A 22,258-nucleotide genomic window follows, 5' to 3' on the forward strand; every position below is an offset into this window, starting at 1 on the left:
TAGGCAAGCACTCTACCACCAAGTCACATTCTCACCCAGGACTTGTAATCTTAAGTTATATCTACTACAAGGAATGTTTTGGTTTTTTTTTAATGTTTCATTCTCCCTGATTTCCTTTTCATTGTTATTAGTATGCTGTACTCGTGAATTCTTATTCAATGGGCTAAAAAATCTCTTGCTTCTCTTATACATTGTGGTGTTTAGATCATTCCCATTTAACAATGGAAACTTAAGTATTTCTTTCATGTCCTTTTGGCATGTACCCATCCTTCTTTCTGGATCACCTCTGTATCATACATACATATATACATACAAACAAACAAACAAACATACAAGCTCAAGTACTTGCTCTGTCACAACCTCTTTGATCATCCATTTCTCCTAGTAAGGTGTCATTTAAACACAGGAGTTGATACTTGCCTGATGTGTCCATAGCTACTAGGCTATTACTGTTTCTAGATATTAGCCTGTGTGTGTGTGTGTGTGTGTGTGTGTGTGTGTGTGTGTGTGTGTGTTACTGTTTCTAGATATTAGCCTGTGTGTGTGTGTGTGTGTACACATGTACACTAAGACTTGAACTCAGGGCCAGGACACTTTCCCTTAGCTTTTTGCTTAAGGTTGGTGCTCTGCCACTTGAGCCACACCTCCATACCTCCCCTTCTGGCTTTTGGCTCATTAATTGGAGATAAGAGTTTCATGGACTTGTCTTTAATGGCTTTGAACCATGATCTCACCCTCCTGAATAGGATTATAAGCATGAGCCACCAGTACCTGGCTAAACCATGATTTCTTAACCGTGACATTATTGACATATTGAATGAGCCAAGAGGATGCTTTAGCAGCTCTGTTGCTACAAAATTGGTGACGATTGTCCCTTTTATTCCCAGGGGTTACAACTGAGAATATCTTCTTATATTCTTCTTATATATCTTCTTCTTAAATGGCCCTAGGAAATGCTCAAGGGGGATAAAGGCAATCCAGCAGACTATAGAAGGATGGTCTTAGAGCTGAGAAACAGTACTAATACAGTACAGTATTTACATTATTTTAATAACAGTACTAATAAGTACATTATTTACTTCAAATGTCCTTAGGAAGAGAAATGAATATTGATATACTTATTATAGTTCTATAATGTAGATTATTATGTATGTTGTTGTTATCCCCCTCTCCCTCTTTGATTCAATACTGGGGTCTGAACCCCATGCCTCATACTTGTTAGGCAAGTGTTCTACTACTTGAGCCATGCTCATCATCTCTTTTTGGCTTTTTTGTTTTGTTTTTAAGGTAAAGTCTTGGGCATTTTGCCCATGGGCCAGCTTTGGACTACAATCCTATCATATATACCTCCCATATAGTCTTTCAGATTTACTTGCTCAGGCTGACTTCAAATCTCTATCCTCACACATCATCCTCCTGATTAGGATTGTAAGTGTGAGCCACTGCTGCCTGCCTTCTCCTTCTCCTACTCCCAGAAGAAAAGGTTGTAGAAAATCAGTTTGAAAATATTTAACTAATAAGTCAAGAAGTTCCAATTCAGGTAGGAGGAAGATTTAGCTGTTTGAAGTGACATTCTCTCCCAAATACATGTGGCCTGTTTCTCTGGGCCAGAAGTCATCTGTTCTATGTTCATTATTGGCAAATACAATGGAAAGCTTTCCAAGAAGCCTCTAAGCCATATTAGAGCCAGTCATACAGTCTTAACATCACTTGTATGGTGTTTAGTATGTCTTCATCGTATACCATGGGAGAGGAGCTAAGAAGCACTAAGCTGAAAAATCAGTTCATACAGAAATTAACCAGCATAAAACAATTCAATTCTGGGGACAAGGAAGAGGAGGGTATGTTTAATTCATACATTTCTAGATTAAATATTTTACCTTTTTATACCTCAGTGTAAAACTAGCTGGGCACCAGTGGCTCACACCTGTAATCCTAGCTACTCAGAAGGCTGAGATCTGAGGATCGAGTTTCAAAGCCAGCCAGGGCAGGAAAGGCCTTGAAACTCTAATAAACCACCAGAAAACTGGAAGTGGTACTGTGGCTCAAGTGGTAGAGCTCTAGCCTTGAGCTACAGAGCTCAGGCCCAGAGTTCAAGCCCCATAACTGACAACAACAAAAACTAATCATCCTGTTACTCAAAACTATCTTACTTCCTAGCATGTACTAGGTCTTTAATGTGATCCCCAGCACTGCAAAACCACTCATTTTACACCCTCCTTTATGATGAAATGAGATGGCAAATTTGTGGCACTTTTCATAAAACATTTTAAGTTCTCCCTCCCTGCGCCCCACCAATCCTGGGCTTGAACTAGGGGCCTGGGCACTCTCCCTGAGCTTCTTTTGCTCTTAGTAGCACTCTACCACTGGAGCCACAGTCCCACTTCCAGCTTTTTCTGTTTATGGTGGTACTGAGGAATTGATCCTAGGGCTTCATGCATGCTAGGCAAGCACTCCACCACTAAGTCACATTCCCAGCCTCAAGCATTTTAACATATAGAAAGAAACTGGTTTTAGTTTCAAATAGATTCATTGTGCTTTTTTTGTTTGTTTGTTTAGTTTTGTTATGCTGTGCTGGATATGGAATGCAGGGCTCTACCACTTGAGCACTTGGTTAGTGCTAGTGGTACTTTGTACCACTTCTTGATTTCATTTAATTTTCTTTTGTCTCTTTTTATTTCCCAGCTGGCATAATTGATGATGATGATGATGATGATGATGATGATGTTGTAGTTGTACAAAGAGATTACAATTCCATAAGTCGTTATGAATAGAATGCTTCTTGACCAGTGTCACCCCTTCCCTTATTTTCCCCCATTTTCCACCAGTATTTTTCTGCTAGTATTGTGTATTTCCTATTCACATTTCACTACATTTTCCACATATGTATGTGTTCATAACATTTATTATTGTTTTATAGTTTATATGCATGGTATCATATCGTCTGTATCTTACATGTTTGAAAAGGCAAAAGCTAAAAAGTAAAGTATTTGTTTGAGAATCAAATTGATTGTTACTCTACAGTGCTATGGATTATGACACCAGACTTATTTCTAGGTTTTTTTTTATAATGTTTTAGATAAAGGAGATTGCAAGGTTTAAAACACCTACCAGTAAAATAACATGGAGTTTCAGAGTTGAGAAATAGAAATAGTCTAAGCACTGACAAAATAGTCTAAGAACTGAGTTAGGTGTGGATAGCTGTATGTAATTGGTTTTCATCCTTTGATAAGAAAGCAGTGTTTATAAGCACCTGCTTCAGTGCTTCAATTCCACTCATCTTAATCACTACTAATTGTCCTATCCTTTGGAGCAAGTGTTTAGTCCCTGTGTGTCTTAGATTATTCATCCATTGAAAAACAAAAGTTCAGTAACCAAATCTTATCTAGGGCATCAAAGCCAGTAAACACTAATTGAAGTATCATTGCTCACTAAAGATATTCTAAATGATTTTTGCAGGCTCCCTCTAAACATTTGAAATTTAATATATTTTTCAGTAGTACTCTTCTTTAGAAGTCTCTGCAAAATGCTCACGTAATCATCAATTACAATAAAAATTGTCATCTTTTCTAAAGGGCTCTTGTCTTTTGGTGTGGCTTAGAGCCTAAACCAAGCTCTCTCTGCTTTGACCCAACAGATAAGGGAGAGGGGCATCTTCAGAACACAGTAGTTTGTTTCTCTCTGTGCATTGTTTAAAACAACTGAATGGCTTGTATATGTATATGAAAATGCCAGGCACTCATGGCTCATACCTGTAATTCTAGCTACTCAGGAGGCTGAGATCTGAGGATCACAGTTCAGACTAGCCCAGGCAGGAAAGTCTGTGAGCTTCTTATCTCCAATAAACTACTCAGAAAAAGCTGGAAGTAGTGCTATAGTGGTAGAACCAGCCTTCAGCAAATGAAAGTCAGAGGTAGTACTCCTGCCTTGTGTTCAAGCTCCAGGACCAGAAAAAATTATTCTGGATACATATTTATCCCTTTTTCTCTTCTCTGTTTATGTTCTTTTACATGATTACTCTAGGAAATCAGCTCTTTTCATTTTATTCATTCAGGAAGTATTTGCTAAGTCCTTACCCTGTCCCAGGCCCTCCTTTAATACTTCTTCCTTCCTGTTTTTCTTTTTCTCTTTGATTTGTTGGTTCTTTGTGAACTTCAGTGAAACAATGTTTGACTGTATTGCAAAGGCTGGCCTTACCCTCCCAAGCCTCCAGCCTCAGCCTACCAAATGTTTAATAGGGATTCCAACTGCATATATCACCATGCCTGATTTCTTCCTTTGCTTTATGAGTTAGAATCTGATCATCGCTGGGTATAATAGTTAATTGAGTAATATAAAAACTTGACCATTACCAGGTAGGAGACTCTGAAAGACTATTCCTAAGCTTACTGATAATGAAGGCCGTTGTCAAATGATAGATTTCTGTTTGCAGACCAGGAGTGCCCTTTTTTTGGGGGGGGGTAGTGGGGGCTATTAGTCATTAGGCTTGAACTCTGGGTCTGAGCACTATGCCTGAGTTCTTCAGCTCTAGGGTAGCACTCTACCACTTGAGCCACAGCACCACTTCCAGTTTTCTGGTGGTTTATTGGAGGTAAGAGTCCCACAGCCTTTCCTGCCTGGGCTGGCTTTGAACTGTGATCCTCAGATCTCAGCCTCCTGAGTAGATAGTATTACAGGCATGAGCCACCAGTGCCCAGTATGGAGTGCCTTTTTATGAACAAATAATAATGTCTATGAGTGGTTTAAAGCCAAGCAGTCAGTTATTTCTAAATGGACTCCCTCTATGAACTTTGACAAAGTTCTTAAGAAACTTCTTAAATATAGTATAAAATCCTTCTTTTCCTCCATTTTGTTGGACAGATTGACACTGGGTTTGATCATGTATATTCTTATACCTTCCACCTTTTTTTGATGAATATAATAAGTGTACGTAATTGGGCTCACCACCACAGGTAATACCACTGTGTAGCAGAGACTTTTATACACTGTTCTCAAGTCCAGGGTCTCATACATGCTAAGTACAAACTTTACAACTATACCTCCACCTTCCTCTAGCAAATGTTTTTGCTCACTTTTGTATCTCAACATATATAATACTAAATAAATTAGGAAAGGATGCATGGGTACTCTTTTTTTTTTTTTTTTGGTCCGGTCGTGGGGCCTGAACTCTGGGCCTGGGCGCTGTCCCTCAGCTCTTCACCCCAAGGCTAGCTCTCTACTTGAGCCACAGTGCCACTTGCGGCTTTTTTCTTTTTGCTTATGTGGTGCTGAGGAATCGAACCCAGGGCCTCATGCATACAAGGCAAGCACTCTACCACTGAGCCACCTTCCCAGCCCCACTCTTTATTGTCATATATCACAAGGCTTACAGAATTCTACTGGGGGGGGGGCAAAATTCCACCCTGGTGCTTCTGGCTCACACTAGTAATCCTAACTACTAGTGAGATCTGAGGATCGCAGCTGGCTGCCAGTGCAGGCAGGAAAAGTCTGTATAACTAATCTTTTTTTTTTTTTTTTTTTGGTTGGTTGTGAGGCTTGAACTGGCCTGGGCACTGTCTCAGCTCTACAGCTCAAGGCAAGCACTCTACCACTTGAGCCACAGCACCACTTCCAGTTTTCTGGTGGTTTATTGGAGATAACTTTCCTGCCTGGGCTGGCTTTGAATTGTGATCCTCAGATCTCAGGCTCCTGAGTAGCTAGGATTACAGGTGTAAGCCACCGGTGCCTGGCTTGTGGAATTTATCTTTAGTTAACCACCAAAAAGCTAGAAGTGGGAGAGGTGTGTCATCCTTGAAAGAAAAAGCTAAGGAATAGCACCAGGTCCTGAGTTCAAGATCCTCAGTACTAGTACAAAAGAAAGAAAAGATAGACTGATTCAGAGTGGAAGAATTTGGGATGCAGTCTAAAGCAGCCTTAATGGTTCTTGCAGAGTGACCGTGAGCTTGGTGGAGAACCCATAGTTGGTAAGGTAACTAGGAGGCATGAGCATTTCAGTACCTTCTGAGCCCCCGCCTCCACCCCCATCCCCCAGGAGGGGGGAGGCAGAAATCTGTGGCTTAGTATCATGGACTCTGAAGTTGATTTGGGCTAAGGGAGAGCACCCTGGCCCTGAGTTCAGGCCCTAGTTGTGGCACAAAAAAATCAATCCTGTGTGGAAATGGGCATGGTGATAATCCCAGGACTCAGAAGGCTGAGGCAGGAGGACTTCAAAACTCAAGGTTACATAACTATTTCAAAACCCTGTCGTAAAAAAGAAAGAACATGGGGGCTGGGAATGTGACTTAGTGATAGAGTGCTTGGCTAGCATGCATGAAGCCTTGGGTTCGATTCCTCAGTACCACATAGAAAAAGCCAGAAGTGACACTGTGGCTCAAATGGAAGAGTACTAGCCATTTATCTGCTTCTGAACTCCTTTAGCTACAGGTTGGTTTGTTTGCTTGCTTGTGGGCTGGGGTCAGTACTGTAGTTTTGAACTCAGTCTTCAGCTTTGCTTGAAAGATGCTCTTACTGTTGATATTGCTGCTTGTTTGGTTTGGCTTGGTTTGGTTTGAGATAAAAGCCTTAATTTCTGTTTGAGCATGTGCCTGTGTAAGATCCACCTATGTCAGTCTTCCAATCTAGGTAGGATGATTGGTACATGCTGCTCCATCCAGCTCTCCAATTGAGAAAGGATCTCAGGAACTTTATTGCTCAGGTTGGTCTTAAAATGTAGTCCTTCCAAGTAGCTAGAATTATAGGTATGAAACCAGTTAGTTGTGCACATTTATAGGGGTGTGTGTGTGTGTGTGTGTGTGTGTGTGTGTGTGTGTGTTGGTATTGGGGCTTGCACAGCCTGGGTTGCTGTCTTTTGTTTTTTGTCAGTCATGGGGCCTGAACTCGGCCTGGGAGCTGTCCCTCAGCAATTCAACTCAAGGCTAGCGCCCTACCACTTGAGCCACAGTGCCACTTCCAGCTTTTTCTGCTTATGTGGTGTAGAGGAATCGAACCCAGGGCCTCATACATGCAAGGCAAGCACTCTACCACTGAGCCTCCTTCCCAGCCCCAAAGGGTTGCTGTCTTTTTAACTCAAGGTAATGCTCTTGCACATGAGCCTTTTTTTTTTTAAGTGGTTAATTGGAGATGAGAGTATCATAGACTTTTCTGTTTGGGCTGACAAGATGCTCAGATCTCTGTCTCCTGAGTAGTTATAATTACAATGTAAATCACTTGCCAGTGACCTGGCTACAGTCTTTTTCTTTTTTTATAAAGGTGATATACAGGGGCTGGGAAGGTTGCTCAGTGGTAGAGTGCTTGCCTTGCACGCATGAGGCTTTGGGTTCGATTCCTCAGCACTACATAAGCAGAAAAGGCCGGAAGTGGAGCTATGTATGACTCAAGTGGTAGAGCACTAGCCTTGAGGTGAAGAGCTGAGGGACCGTGCCGGCCCAGAGTTCAGGCCCCACAACAGGCAAAAAAAAAAAAAAAGTGATATACAGAGGGGGTTACTGTTTCATAAGTCAGATAATGAGTACATTTCTTTTTTAGACAGTGTTACCCCTTCCTTTGTTCTCTCCCACTTTTCCCCTCCCATCCCACCCACAAGTTATATAATTCATTTTCAACATAGTTTCTACCAAGTGCAACTGCTTCATTTGTTCATCCTATGTCCCTCCATTTTTGTGCCTCCTCAAAGACAGAAAAACCAACAAGACAAAAAAAAAGAAAAAAAAATCCCTCTTGCTTCAATTTCCTGGAGTTCATTTCAATAAATACTGTTTTATATGATCAAAGGCACATAGGCATTGCATCTTTGTGTTGTTTCTCCCCTAGGAGTACCCTTTGGTCTCACTGTGTGTGAATGCCTAGTCTTTCATAATTTATCATATATTTTAGATCTAGATTCTGCATTTGAGAAAAAACATGAGCTGTTTGTCTCTGAGCGTGGCTTACCTCATTTAACATCATTTATTCCTAAGTCCAGGATACTTCTGTAGGTCCCTGTTCCCCATTTTCTCTAGTTGAGTTTCTTAAATGTATAGTATAGATTATGTATGTGTTTTACTAATTCTAAAAATAACTAGAGTGCTCTTTTAATTTAACTTTTTTAAGAGGCTTACATTGGGCTGGGGTGATTATACATGTCTGTAATCCAGCTGCTGAATAGATGGAAAATAGGAGTGTAGAGGTTTGAGGATGGCCCCAGTGTCTAATGAATAGAAAAAGCAGAAATGGTTGGGAGCAAGCTGTATGTTGAAGCTAGACCTAAGAGACAAACATAGTCATGAACTTCTGTGTGCGTGTGCATGTGCGTGTGTATGTGTGTACAAAAAACATGATTCTAACTATGGGCCTGTGCAGTAGGATGAGGAGCAGGGTAGGAGAAAAAAGAAAAATGGAGGATAAATGAGTGCTTACTAAGCCCTAAGTTCAAACACCAATACAACTACAAAAAATAATCAAACATCTCACCTTTCATTGTTGCAAGGCATGATTGTTTTATTTTCCTAGATAATTATTTTACATAGAAGAGGGGAGAGGAGCTTTCTACTCCTGATTTAGGCTCCCAGCTATGAAGTATCATAAAACATGTTTTAAATTTTTTTATGCCAGCAATTGGAAATATTGTTTGGCTTTTGTTCTCCCTAGTTCTAGAGCTTCAACTCAGGGCCTGGTACTGTCCTTGAACATTTTTTGTTTGTTAGTTAGTTAAGGCTAGCACTCTACCACTTGAGCCACAGCTCCACTTCTTTTGGTGCTTAACTGGAGATATGAGTCTTGTGAGCAGAAATTTCCTGCCAGGGCTAGCTTCAAACTTCAATCCTGAGATCCAGTGTCTTGAGTAGCTAGGATTACAGGCCTGAGCCACCAGTTCCTGGCTTGATTATCTTCTTTTTGTTGTTGTTGTTGTTGTCAGTTGTGGGGGCCTGAACTCTGGGTCTGGGCACAGTCCCTCAGCTCTTCAGCTCAAGGCTAGCGCTCTACCACTTTGAGCCACAGTGCCCACTTCCAGCTTTTCCTGCTTATGTGGTGCTGAGGAATCAAACCCAGAGCCTCATGCATGCAAGGCAGGCACTCTACCACTGAGCCACCTTCCCAGCCCCCTTGACTATCTTCTTTAAACCAAAAAATCTGACTGCTTCTGCTATTTACTAAGTTGTTATAGTACATCTGAAGTCCTCTTTAAAGGACTGCACAGTTATTCAACCATCTAAATGCAAAGAGTGTCTTTGGGGGAGTTATCTTTACTTGTAGTTATTTTTAGTAGGACTGTATATATCATTTTCTGTTCAGTTCTCAATATTAAGTTCATAGTGCAACTGTTTTTTTTTTTTTTTTTTTTTTTCTGGTCCTGGGGCTTGAACTCAGGTACTAAGGGCTGTCCCTATGATTTTGTGCTCAAGGCTAGCACTCTACAACTTGAGCCATCGCTCCACTTCCACTTTTTATGGTTAATTGGAGGTAAGAGTTTCATGCACTTTTCTGCCCCAGCTGGCTTCAAAAAATAATACTCTCATATCTCAGCCTCTTGAGTAGCTACGATTACAGATCTGAGGTACCGGCACCCAGCCTGCATACACTTTAAGAAAGCCAGATTTGTTGTTAAGGTGCATGGTTCTTGAAAAGATAATAATATTATTAGCTTGGAGTTTCCCCTTCAGAAAGCTGTAGACAAAATTGAGAAACCACATTTTTTCCTTAAAAAAAAAAAGAGGGCTGGGAAGGTGGCTCAGTGGTAGAGAACTTGCCTTGCATGCATGAGGCTCTGGGTTCGATTCCTCAACGCCACATAAGCAAAAAGAAAAAAGCTGGAAGTGGCGCTGTGGCTGAAGTGGTAGAGCGCTAGCCTTGAGCTGAAGAGCTGAGGGACAGTGCCCAGGCCCAGAGTTCAGGCCCCATGACCAGACCCAAAAATAAAAGAATAAAAGAAAAAAAAAAAAAAGGACGTCTTACATACTATTTCAGTGGCTTAAAAAAATTTTATTCCTACAAGAGGGGATCCTTCCTTGCCTTCTGATTTTTGTTCTAGCTTTTACATATTCCATTTTTCAAAACTACTAAATAGATGGTAAATGTTGAGTATATAATGTGTTCAGAGTTAAATTTTTAGGTAGAGATGTTAGGCACACTCCGTCAAGTTTTACCAGTGTCAAAATTGGTGTTAAACACTTTGTTAAAGTTTTATTTATCTGGCTAGATGAACTTAATCATACAAGAATCACAAGTATCTGGGTGTTGGTAGCTCACGCCTGTAATCCTAGCTACTCAGAAGGCTGAGATCTGAGGATTGCAGTTCATAGCCAGCCTGGGCAGGAAAATCTGTGAGACTCTTACCTCCAATTAACCACCAGAAAACCGGAAGTGGTGCTGTGGCTCAAGTGGTAGAGTGGTAGCAATGAGCTGAAGAGCTGAGGGACAGTGTCCAGGCCCAGAGTTCAAGCCCCACAAATTACCAAAAAAAAAAAAAAGAACCACAAGTAAGCCTCCACCATCTTATAATATGGCATATTCTAGTGGATATTTGTTGAAGCTACTGGTTGAGTTGTTTGTTTTGTTTTAATTTATTGTGTAGAGTAGAGGCTGACCTAGAACCATATAGCCCAGGTTCATCCTCATTCCCAGCCTGGGAATTTGATTCTTAATATCTTAGTTTACTAATATTTCATAATTTACTAATTTACTAACATTTCATAATTTACTAATATTTCATCAGAAGCAATCTGTCCTTACCAGGTATTGACAGTTTTGCTTATGCCACTCTTCTGTTTGAAGTTTTCCTGAGTCTCCTGGTACCAGGGAGCAACACTGTTAAACCTAAAAAAAGGAGCTAACTTGTTTTCTGTAATAAGAACTTTAAATTTCCTGTAGTTGACATTAAAGGAGCAAATTTTGTTACTCTGCTGTACATGATAGAAGTTCTAGAAAAAAATATAGTTTTGAGTGGAAAATCTGTCAGGCCATACACCAGAAGTTAAGTGTTCAGAGGTAGATTTACCTTTTTGGCCTCAGAGCTCACACCACACTTGTCAAGATTATGGTATTCAGTTATGTTAAGTAGATATTTATCCCCTTTCAGTATTTTTGATCTTAGGCTTAAAAGTATTGGCATGGCCACAAACTATTTTGAAATACTGCTTTGGAATATTCATCTTCTTGCTCAAGTATTTCCGGAACATATTACATGTATGCATGGACAAAAACCTACCCAAGGAATATACTTAAAAATGAAATTGTAATATCATAGGAATTCGACACGTTGAGGTTGCTCAACATAGTTCTTGGATGTACATTTCCACCAGTATGATCGAGAAGTAGCCCCCCCTTTTTTTCTTTACTAGAACTTGATATGTAACTTTTTGCCAGATATAAAAATATAGCTCATGTTTTTATTTGTACCTCTTTGATAAGTAAGCTGAGCATCTTTTCATCCAATTGTGTTTGTTCTTTGTAGTGCTCATTGACAGTTTGTCCATTTTTCTACTGTATATAGGTCATTTTGCTATTGATAGATCAGAAATATTGAGCTGTTCTGAATATAAAATTTTTTCTGAATATAAAATTTATTATGTATGTCATGCATAACACCAGTTATGGGTCTTGTCTTTTTAGTCACTCAAGTGTTAAAAGATAAAAAGTCCTATGTGCAAACACTTGCCAGTATTGGAGCTTGAACTCAGAGCTTATCTTTTTTTGCTCAAGGTCATTGGCTCTACCACTTATACCATGCCTTCAGTTCTGGCTATATGCCAGTTAATTGGAAATATGAGTCTCCAGATTTTGTCTGCATAGGCTGCCTTCAAACCAGGATCCTCCTGAATAACATCACTCAACTGAAAGTCTTAATTTTAGAGTGTTTTAAGTTATCTCTGTGGTTTGGATTGTATGCTATATGCATGCTTGAGAGAGAGATTGATTTGAAAAATTATTTCCTGGGTTTTTGTTTGTTTGTTTGTTTGTTTTGTCAGTTGTGGGGCTTGTACTCTGCTCCTGGGCAAGCACCCTACCACTTGAGCGGTTTTCTGGTAGGTTATTGGAGATGAGAGTTTCACGGACTTTCTTGCCTGGGCTGGCTTCAAACCACGATCCTCAGATTTCAGCCGCCTGAATAGCCATGATTTCAGGCATGTGCCACCCAATGCCCGGCTTTTATTTTCTGTTCTGAGCATATAAAATTCCATCTTAAACTGTATTCTGTTATCAATTGTTTTTTATTTTCCTTTTGCATTTTTCTTTAAACCATGTGAAATTGATTTTTGTATATAGAGTATAGGGAAGAGATCCAATACTATTTTTCTTGTACAGACTATGACAGTTTACACTTTGCTCCCTCCTTTCCTGTATTTATTTCTGTAGTTTTTTTGATATGCTTAAGTCCATCCTTCCATCTTACTTTTCTTTAGATGTCTCTTGATTGATCTTGGCTTTTTGCAGCTTGCCTAAAAGTTTGCTCAACTTACCATGTCATAAAAAGGTTCTTTGTTGAGGTTGATTAAAATTATGTTAAATCCACAAATGAATTTGGAGAGAAATTAGTTTTATTATGAACTGTCCTGTTTATGAACCTAATATTTCTATATTTTAAGTCCTTTAATGCCTTCTTTGAATATACTTTTTATTTGCTTCATAAAGGATTTCATAGGCATTTTATTCATAGTCATTTTTTTTATTTTTTTTATTTTTTGGTCCAGTCATGGGGCCTGAACTCGGCCTGGGAGCTGTGCCTCAGCTCTTCAGCTCAAGGCTAGCGCTCTACCACTTGAGCCACAGTACCACTTCTGGCTTTTTCCTTTTTGCTTATGTGGTGCTGAGGAATTGAACCCAGGGCCTCGAGCATGCAAGGCAAGCGCTCTACCACTGAGCCACCTTCCCAGCCCACATAGTCATTTTTTTAATGCTGTTGCAACTGGCTTTTGTTTTGTTTTTGGTATGTCCTGCAGCGTGAACTCAGGGCCTTGGCACTGTCCCTGAGCTTTTTTGCTGAAAGCTAGTGCTCTACTACTTGAGTCACATCTCCACTTCTATCTTTTTTTGGGGGGGGGTGGGAAGGTCCAGTCGTGGGGCCTGAACTCTGGGCCTGTGCACTGTCCTTCAGCTCAAGGCTAGCGCTCTACCACTTGAGCCACAGCGCCACTTCCGGCTTTTTTCTTTTTGCTTATGTGGTGCTGAGGAATTGAATCCTGGGCCTCATGCATGCAAGGCAAGCGCTCTACCACTGAGCCACCTTCCCAGCCCCTCCACTTCTATCTTTTTGGTAGTTAATTAGAGATAGTCTCATGATGGATTTTCCTGTCTGGAATAGTTTAGAACCATAATCCTCTCATCTCAGCTTCCTGAGAACTTAGTATTACAAGTGTGAGCCACCAGCACCTGATGAAACTGGCTTATTTTTTTTCTGGTGTAAAATTCATTGTTTTTACATCTTGCATTTACAAATCCATGGCATTAAGTACACTTACATTGTTATTAACCATTACTAACTATCTACAATGGGTATCATCACAAACTGAAACCCTACACAATTAACCAATTTCCACCTTTCCTTGTCCCTTGGTAACCAGTATTTTACTTTCTTTCAGTTTGACTGATGTAGCTTAAATCATAAATTATTTTTGCTCTAGTTGTTTTTTTTTCCCCTAGATAGCCTAAGGTAGCCTCCAACTCAAGTTCTTCCTGTCTCAGCCTTCTGAGATTATGCTCAGTTGATTATGCTCAACTGAGATTATGCTCAGTTGATACATTTTTTAAAAATTTGTTCTGTTGTGTGTTTTTTGGTTTTTTTTTTTTACCATTTTTGGGGCTTGAACTCAGAGTCCAAGCACTGTCCCTGAGCTTTTGTATTCAAGGATCGCACTGTACCACTTGGGCCACAGCTCTGCTTCTGCTTTTTTTGGTGTTTAATAAGATATAAGAGGACATTCCTGCCCAGGCTAACTTCAAACTTTGATCCTCAGATCTCAAGCTTCCTAAGTAGCTAGGATTATATGCATGAACCACCAGCTCCTGGCTTGATATATTTTCAAGGAAATGCAATAAGTATTTTATTAAATTAGTTTTTGTATCTAGCACCCTTGCTTAATACACAATTCTGATTCTAGTTGTACATGAGTTTTCTGCATAAATAAGCATGTCACATGTAAATATATGGCCTTTTCTATTTAGCTTGCTTGCCTGTTGAGTTTTAAATTTAGGGGGTTTTGTTTTGTTTTTACATAACAAGAATTGTTACAGGGAGTCAGATGAAGTGTGATGCATGGCCTTAAACTTGTAATCCCAGAATCAGGTAGCTAAAGCAGGGGAATCTTGAATTAGAGGCTATCCTGATCTACATTGAGACACTGTCTAAGAAGAAATAACAAATTTGGTGGGCTGGGAAGGTGGCTCAGTGGTAGAGTGCTTGCCTTGCATGTACGAGGCCCTAGGTTCAATTGCTCAGCACCACATAAGCAAAAAAGAAAAAACCGGAAGTGGCGCCATGGCTCAAGTGGTAGAGCAGTAGCCTTGAGCTGAAGAGCTGAGGGACAGCGTCCAGACCCAGAGTTCAGGCCCCACGACCGAACCAAAAATAAAAAAGAAATAACAAATTTGTATATGATACATATTTCTGGTATGAACTGTTGACAGCCTCAATTCTGCTGTCATGATTTTTATTTAAAGTGTATTTATTCCTTAGAAGTTTAGTCCTCTTAGGTAATACTAATTTAAGAGCACATTAAACTACATTGTTCACCCTGGCTTTTGGAACCATTTTGTAGAATTTGGACTACAAACCTATAAGAAAGCTGCTCTGTGGTTATGGCTTTTCGGATTTTTTTCCCCTGCCCCCACCTACCCTTGCCCTCCAAATACAGGTTGGGAATTTCACTAGAGCACTTTTTTTTCGGGGGGAGGTCTGGTCTTGGGGCCTGAACTCTGGGCCTGGGTGCTGTCCCTTAGCTCTTCAGCTCAAGGCCAGCGCTCTACCACTTGAGCCACAGTGCCACTTCCGGCTTTTTTCTTTTTGCTTATGTGGTACTGAGGAATCGAACCCAGGGCCTCATGCATGCAAGGCAAGTGCTCTACCACTGAGCCACCTTCCCAGCCCTAGAGCACTTTTTTGTAATCCCTTAAAGGAAAAGATTTGTCTGCCCAGACTGGCCTCAAACTGCAATCCAGATATCAGCCTCCTTGACCTAGCATAGGATTACAGGCACAAAAGACCAGCAGCCAGACTTAAAGCTGTTTTTATTGTTTTTGTGCCAGTACAGGGGCCTTAACTCGGGGTCTTGGTGCCTCTTGGCTTTTTTGCTCAAGGCAAAGACCCTACCACTTGAGGCATGCCTTCATGGCTGGGCTGGGCTTTTTGCTGGTTAATTGAAATTTCAGGGACTTGTCTGCCTTAACTTGAACCATAGTCTTCAGCTTTCAGCCTTCTGAGTAGCTTGAATTACAGGAATGATCATCAGTACCCAGCTTAAAGCTATTTTTGTGAGGTATATAAATCCACCATACTGCTGGAAATTGTTACTTCATTGTGGTGTTTCTAGTTATTTTGGAAAGGATATATGGAATTAAATCAACCCTAAGTGTTTATAAAAGTGAAATGGAGAGTGTACTTTTATAACTGCTAATTAAATATATTCCTTTTTAATGTTTTCAACATAGGTGTCAGCTGTGATGCATGTTTAAAAGGAAATTTTCGAGGTCGCAGATATAAGTGTTTAATTTGCTACGATTACGATCTTTGTGCATCTTGTTATGAAAGTGGTGCAACAACAACAAGGCATACAACTGACCACCCAATGCAGTGCATATTAACAAGGGTAGATTTTGGTAAGTATTCAGTGAGAATTTCCATGAATTATCTTTTAGAATTTTGTGCATATATGTGTAAGAAGTCAAACAAAATGTTCTGAAACCAACTATGTATAGCATACATCCAAATTTATTAAAATCAGAGTGAACCTGTATTTGTCTCAATCAGTTTTATGAAACTTCTTCTGAAAAATCCATAACTTACAAGCTATGAAATAAAAATTCACGCAACATTTGAAAGTATCTCAGGAAAGGAGTCAAATCAAGCAGACTGTTCTTGCTAATAGTATATAGTACTACTTCTTGCTATGGTAACTAAAAAAGCAAATTGTGTAGTGTAAAAAGAGCATTGTTAATCTGTTAGAAAAGCTGGGCTAGGAATATGGCTTATTGGCAGAATGTTGCCTAGCATGTATGAGGCCCTGGGTGAATTGAAATTCCTTGATACCATATAAACAGACCAAAAAAGGAAAAAAAAGCTATAAATGTTTCATGTTACAACATCTTACTTAGCCATCACTTGTTTTTTGTTTTTTTGTTTTTTTGGCGGGGGTTGGTTATAGCCTTTGTAGTAGGTGTGAAGAGGTATGTCAATGGTTTTGGTTTGCATTTCTCTGATGGTTAATTCTCATAAGCATCTTTTTTGTGTGTGGTTATTACTCACTTGTATATTTTCTTTGAAGAAGTATCCAGATCCTTTGCCTATTTTTGAAATTATATAAGATGCATTATTGAATTATAATAATTCATGATATAGACATGATCTGTATCACATGGGTAATTTACAAAAATTTACTTTTGGTCATCTGGTAGGTTTTAAATCATTTTTATAATAACCAATTTTTTTGTTACATGCTTTTGGTGCCTTGTCTTTAAAAAGAAATATTGCTTAATGTGACATACAGATCTTTTATCCATTCAGAATTAACATATATGGTAGAAGGTCAGCTTTTACATAGGAGTATTCATTTGCTTTAGCATCATTGGTCTAAATAACTATGCTCTATCCTAGTGAATTATCTTTGTGTGTGTGTGTGTGTGTGTGCTGGTCATGGGGCTTGAACTTGGGGCCTTGGCTGTGCGCTGTCCATGTGTGTGTTTGTGCTAATCATGGGGCTTGAATTTGGGGCCTTGGCTGTGCCCTGTCCATGTGTGTGTGTGTGTGTGCTGGTCATGGGGCTTGAACTTGGGGCATTGGCTGTGTGCTGTCCGTGTGTGTGTGTGTGTGTGTGTGTGTGTGTGTGCGTGCGTGCGTGCGTGCGTGCATGCGTGCTGGTCATGAGGCTTGAACTTGGGGCCTTGGCTGTGTGCTGTCCCTGAGCTTTTTCAAAAGCTCATGGCTAGTAGTCTACCATTTTGAGCTGCAGCTCTATTTCTGGCTTTTTGATGGTTAATTGGAGTGAGTCTCACAAACTTTTCCTGCCCAGGCTGTCTTCAAACTATGACCATCAGATCTCAGCCTCCTGAGTAGCTAGGATTATAGGTGTGGGCACCTGGCATCTTTGTAATCTTGTTCTGTTGATCTACATGTCACTGTTTATTTATACCAGTCCTATACTATCTTCATTTCTATAACTTTGTGGTAAGTTATGAAATTGTGTGGATTTTCCAACCATTTGTACAACAGAATCAATAAGATTTTGATAGGGATTTGTATAATCATCAAAATACTAAATCTAGTCATCCATAAACAGAATGTTTTTCCATTTGTTTAGATCTTTGGTTTCTTTTGACAGAATTCTGTAATTTATGCCTAAGTATTCTTTCTACTGGTGTAAGTGAAGTGCTTTTTTTAAAATTTAAGTCTCAGGTTATTCATTGCAGATATATAGAAAATTTTTATATGTAGACTTTGTATTCTGCAATGATGCTGTACTTATTTATTTGATTTTAGTAGATTCCTTAGGATTTTATGTATTCCAAACTCATAGATTGTTTTATTTCTTCCTTTCTGTCTGGATGCCTCTTATGTACTCTGGTTATATCCTTCAATAAAATACTGAGTAGAAATGGCAGAAGTAGACACAATGTTCTTGTCTTCCTGATCTTATGAGAAAGACATTTAAAAGTATAAAGTTTGTTCAGTTTTGGTAAATGCCTTTTATGAAGTGAGAAAACTTGTTCTTTATCCTCAACTACCCCAAATCTACCTGGCAAATCTTGTGCAGATAATAATGCTCAATATATATATATATATATATATATATCCATGGAAATTAATATGAAGAAACATATAGTGAACATTTTTATTGTTTTTAGTTTTTAAAATTTTTTTTTGTCAATTGTAGAGCTTGAGCTCAGGGTCTGGGCACTGTTCCTTTTGCTCAAGGGTAGTGCTCTACCACTTTGAGTCACAGCTCCACTTTTGTTAGATCAGAGTCTCATGGGGACTTTTCTGCCCAAGCTGGTTTTGAACTGCATTCCTCAGATCTCAGCCTCCTAAGAAGCTAAAATTACAGACATGAGCCACTGTACCCAGCATTTATTTTTCTCTTCTAATAGAAGTGATCTTTTACTCCTAATTTGATATTAGTTTCATGTTTAAAAGTAAATACCAGTGCTAGAGGCTCATTTCTTTAATCCTAGCTACTCAGGAAGTTGAAATCTGAAGATGGTGCTTGGAAGCCAGCCTAAACAGGAAAGTCCATGGAAATCTTATCTCCAATTTCCACCTAAAAGTCAGAGGCTCAAGTGGTAGAGCACCAACCTTGAGTGAAAAGCTAAGGGAGAGTGCCCTGACCTTAAGTTTGAGCCCCAGTATCAGCAAAAAAAAAGAAAAAATATAAAGAATACTTAATTTTTTAAGTGAGATTCTTTCATAATGACATTTTTTGTAGGAGTAAAAGAAACATTGATGGGCCGGGCGCCAGTGGCTCACGCCTGTAATCCTAACTACTCAGGAGGCTGAGATCTGAGGATCAGGGTTCAAAGCCAGCCCAGGCAAGAAAGTCCGTGAAACTCTTATCTCCAATAAACCACCAGAAAACCGGAAGTTGGGCTGTAGCTCAAGTGGAGCTAGGCTTGAACTGAAGAGCTGAGGGCCAGTGCTCAGGCCCAGAGTTCAAGACCCACAACTGACCAAAAAAAAAAGAAAGAAACATTGATGGGTTTCCGAAATGATTTTTTTTTTTTTGTCATGGATCTTGAACTCTGGACTTGGGCATTGTCCCTGTGCTCTTCAGCTCAAGGGGAGTGCTCTATGGCTTGAGCCACAACGCCATTTCCTGTTTTCTAGTGCTTTATTGGAGATAAGAGTCTCACAGACTTTCCTGCCCAGGCTGGCTTGGAACCCCAATCCTCAGATCTCAGCATCCTGAGTAGCTAGGATTACAGGAATGAGCCACCGGCGCCCAGCTCCTAAATGATTTCTAGTGTGTGCAAAGCATTCATACAGGTATTTAGTGCTCTAAGAAACCAAACAGGTTTGCCCTAGAGGAAGAGAGACATGGAGATTGGCCCTCTGTGCAGTGAAGGTTGCTGAGGCTCTGATCCAATGTATCGTAGAGGAACTAACCCTGTGCCTCCCATTCTGATCACCCTTCTCATTCCAACAGTGAATCTATTAGCACAGATGTAGTTAAGAATCCCTTTTCTACAAATGTGTGAGAACAGGACAGAACAGTGGTTACAGGCAGGTTACTTTTACATATAGCCTAACAGGCTAACAGAAGCAGAGGCTTTAGAGGGTTAGCAATAATATGACTAAAAGTGCCAGCAATATGTAAAAGTGCAGAATCCTCTAGGATACTAGTAATATCCTACAGAGTTCATGTTTTCTTTGAATGCTTATTTAATTTTCATTTAGTATTTTGCAGAAATCTTTTTTTTTTTCAGTTATGGGGCTTGAACTCTGTCCTTGAGCTTTTTTGCTTTATGCTAGAACTCTACCACTTTGAGCCACAGCACCACTTCAGTTTTCTGGTGGCTAATTAAAGAGTATCACAGACTTTTGAACCATATTCTTCAGATCTCAGCTTCCTGAGTAGCTAGGATTACAAAAGTGAGCCACCAGCACCCAGCTAATAAATAATTCTTTGAGGTGAAGTGGCATAACATAGTAAATGTACTTTGACTTTTCTTGATGTGACCTATAGAGAAAAATAGGGTTATTCCTGGAGAGATGTTAATGAGGCAAAAACATTCTTTACACAGACCATAATCCATTGAGTAATGTGTTATAGTTATATTTAAGCTTGTATCACTGGAACTGAATACCTAGGAATCCTTCCTGCTGTAAGAATAGTATGGTATATAGACAAGTAATTCCATGTAGGAGCTGGCATATTGACTGTGGTCATCGTTCTTTCCCTCTGTATACTGTGTCCTTGTGTATAGAATGCCTTTTTTTATTCTTTCTGTTGATATTAATGTTGTCACTGTATATAGAGAGGGAAAAAAGTTACAATAAAATTGGATACAGTTGTAGAATGACCATTTTCAAAATTAAAGATTGTCAGCTTTCAGACAGTGTGACAAAATACTTGAAATAATCAATTTAAAAGGATCTACTAGCCGCCGGTGGCTCACACCTGTAATCCTAGCTACTCAGGAGGCTGAGATCTGAGGATCACGGTTCAAAGCCAGCCGGGGCAGGAAAGTCTGTCAGACTCTTATCTCCAATAAACCCCCAGAAAACGGGAAGTGGCGCTGTGGCTGTAGCGGTAGGCACTGGCAGGGACAGTGCCCAAGCCCAGAGTTCAAGCCCCACGACTGACATAAATAAATAAATGAATAAATAAATAAATAATAGGATCTATGTGCCAGTGGCTCACACCTATAATTTTAGTTCCTCATTCCTTAGGAGGCTGATATCTTAGGATTACAGTTTGATGCGAGCCTGGGCAGCAAAGTCCATGTATCTCTTATCTCCAACTGAGCTATGGTTTACGTGGTAGAATGCTAGCCTTAGCCAAAGAAAAGCTTAGCAACAGCTCCCAGAGCCTGATTTCAAGCCTCTTTCAGACACACACACACACACACACACACACACACACATTGTTTTAGATGACAATTTTTGAATTTTCATTCCGTGATTGTGTGGCCCTGTTGTTTTGAGTCTCTGGTGGGATACTACATTATAGCAGGAACCCATGACAGAGGAAGGTTGTTGTTTGCCTCATGGTAGCTGGAAAATAGAGAGAGGAGTCTTTAGCTCCCATTTACTGCATAAAAAGCACAAAATGTTTCTCCTTTCCTGTTTCTCCCTTAACCCTGCTATACTAAATTCTTGCCAAAACTTAAAAAGAGGGAGGGTGGGGGGAAATGAAGAGAAAGGAATGGGCTAAGGTCCCAATATCCTCTTCAAGGACACATCCCTATTATTTTAACTTCTTCCAACTAGACCCTACTCTTTTTTTTAAATTTCTACCACCTCCCAATATGCCACAAACTGAACTTAAGCCTTTAACATTGGGACTTTGAAAGATACTTCAAATAATGGGGGAATGGGGTAGTGAGAGGTACTTAAGACCTTACTTAACAAAGGGAGACATTGATGGATTTTTAGGTCCATTTTTTACTTTAGATTTTTATACCTTATGATTTTATTTTGTACATTTAGAAACTGAATTGATTCTCAATACAATACCACTTTATTTTTCAGATTTATACTATGGTGGGGAAGCTTTCTCTGTAGAGCAGCCACAGTCTTTTACTTGTCCCTATTGTGGAAAAATGGGCTATACGGAGACATCTCTTCAAGAACATGTTACTTCTGAACATGCAGAAACATCAACAGAAGTGGTATGTAGAAGAGTCTTGATCTAAAATGTTGTCATAAAGTATGTTTTTCCTAACCTTGACAAAGCTAGGTAACTTTATCATCTACATCTTGCTTAGTATACTGATGTCATTTGTATAATAATTAAAATTATTTTACAAAATCATTTTTCAGTTCTAGGATGCTGCATTGTATAAGATACTTGTTCACGCTAGCTTTTATTGCCCTCTTACTGAGAGTAGTACAGCATGAAGTCTTGACCTTTTTAAACTACTTTTGCTAATGCTTGATGCCTAGTTTTTCTTCTATAAGGAACTTTCACACCAATTCTTAGAAATCTTTGGTTGTCAGCCAGGCCCCAGTGGCTCATGCCTATAATCCTAGCTACTCAGGAGACAGATCTGAGGATCACAGTTGAAAGCCAGCCATGGCAGGAAAATCTGTGAGACTTCAATTAACCGCCAGAAAACTTAAGTGGAGCTGTGGCTCAAAGTAATAAAGCACTAGCCTTGAACAAAAATTGCTCAGGGACAGTGCCCAGGACAGTGCCCAAGCCCCAAGCTCAGACCCCATGACCGCCAAAAAAAAAAGAAGAAATGATAAATATACCCAAAAGAATCTTTGAGGGGGTTAGGAAGATGGCTCATTGGTAGAGTGCTTGCCTTGCATGCGTGATGCCCTGGGTTCAATTCCTTAGCACCACATAAACAGGGAAAAAAAGCCAGAAGTGGTGCTGTAGTTCAAGTGGTAGTACCTAGCCTTGAGCTGAAG

The 22,258-nt window shown here is 39.8% G+C and overlaps 1 protein-coding gene across 1 annotated transcript in view; it reads left to right on the forward strand.

The window, feature by feature from the left end:
- The first annotated feature begins 1,744 nt into the window (after positions 1 to 1,744).
- Kcmf1 (potassium channel modulatory factor 1) overlaps positions 1,745 to 22,258 on the forward strand; it is a 46,027-nt gene continuing 25,513 nt past the window's right edge. The window contains exons 1-3 of the mRNA XM_013035435.1: positions 1,745 to 1,841; positions 15,619 to 15,786; positions 21,371 to 21,510. Of these exons, the coding sequence (XP_012890889.1) occupies positions 1,745 to 1,841; positions 15,619 to 15,786; positions 21,371 to 21,510 (405 nt within the window). The remainder of the gene's footprint in view (positions 1,842 to 15,618; positions 15,787 to 21,370; positions 21,511 to 22,258) is intronic.

This window comes from Dipodomys ordii, unplaced genomic scaffold (genome assembly GCF_000151885.1).
Source record: "Dipodomys ordii isolate 6190 unplaced genomic scaffold, Dord_2.0 Scaffold212, whole genome shotgun sequence".
In the NCBI taxonomy this organism is placed as follows: Eukaryota; Metazoa; Chordata; class Mammalia; order Rodentia; family Heteromyidae; genus Dipodomys; species Dipodomys ordii.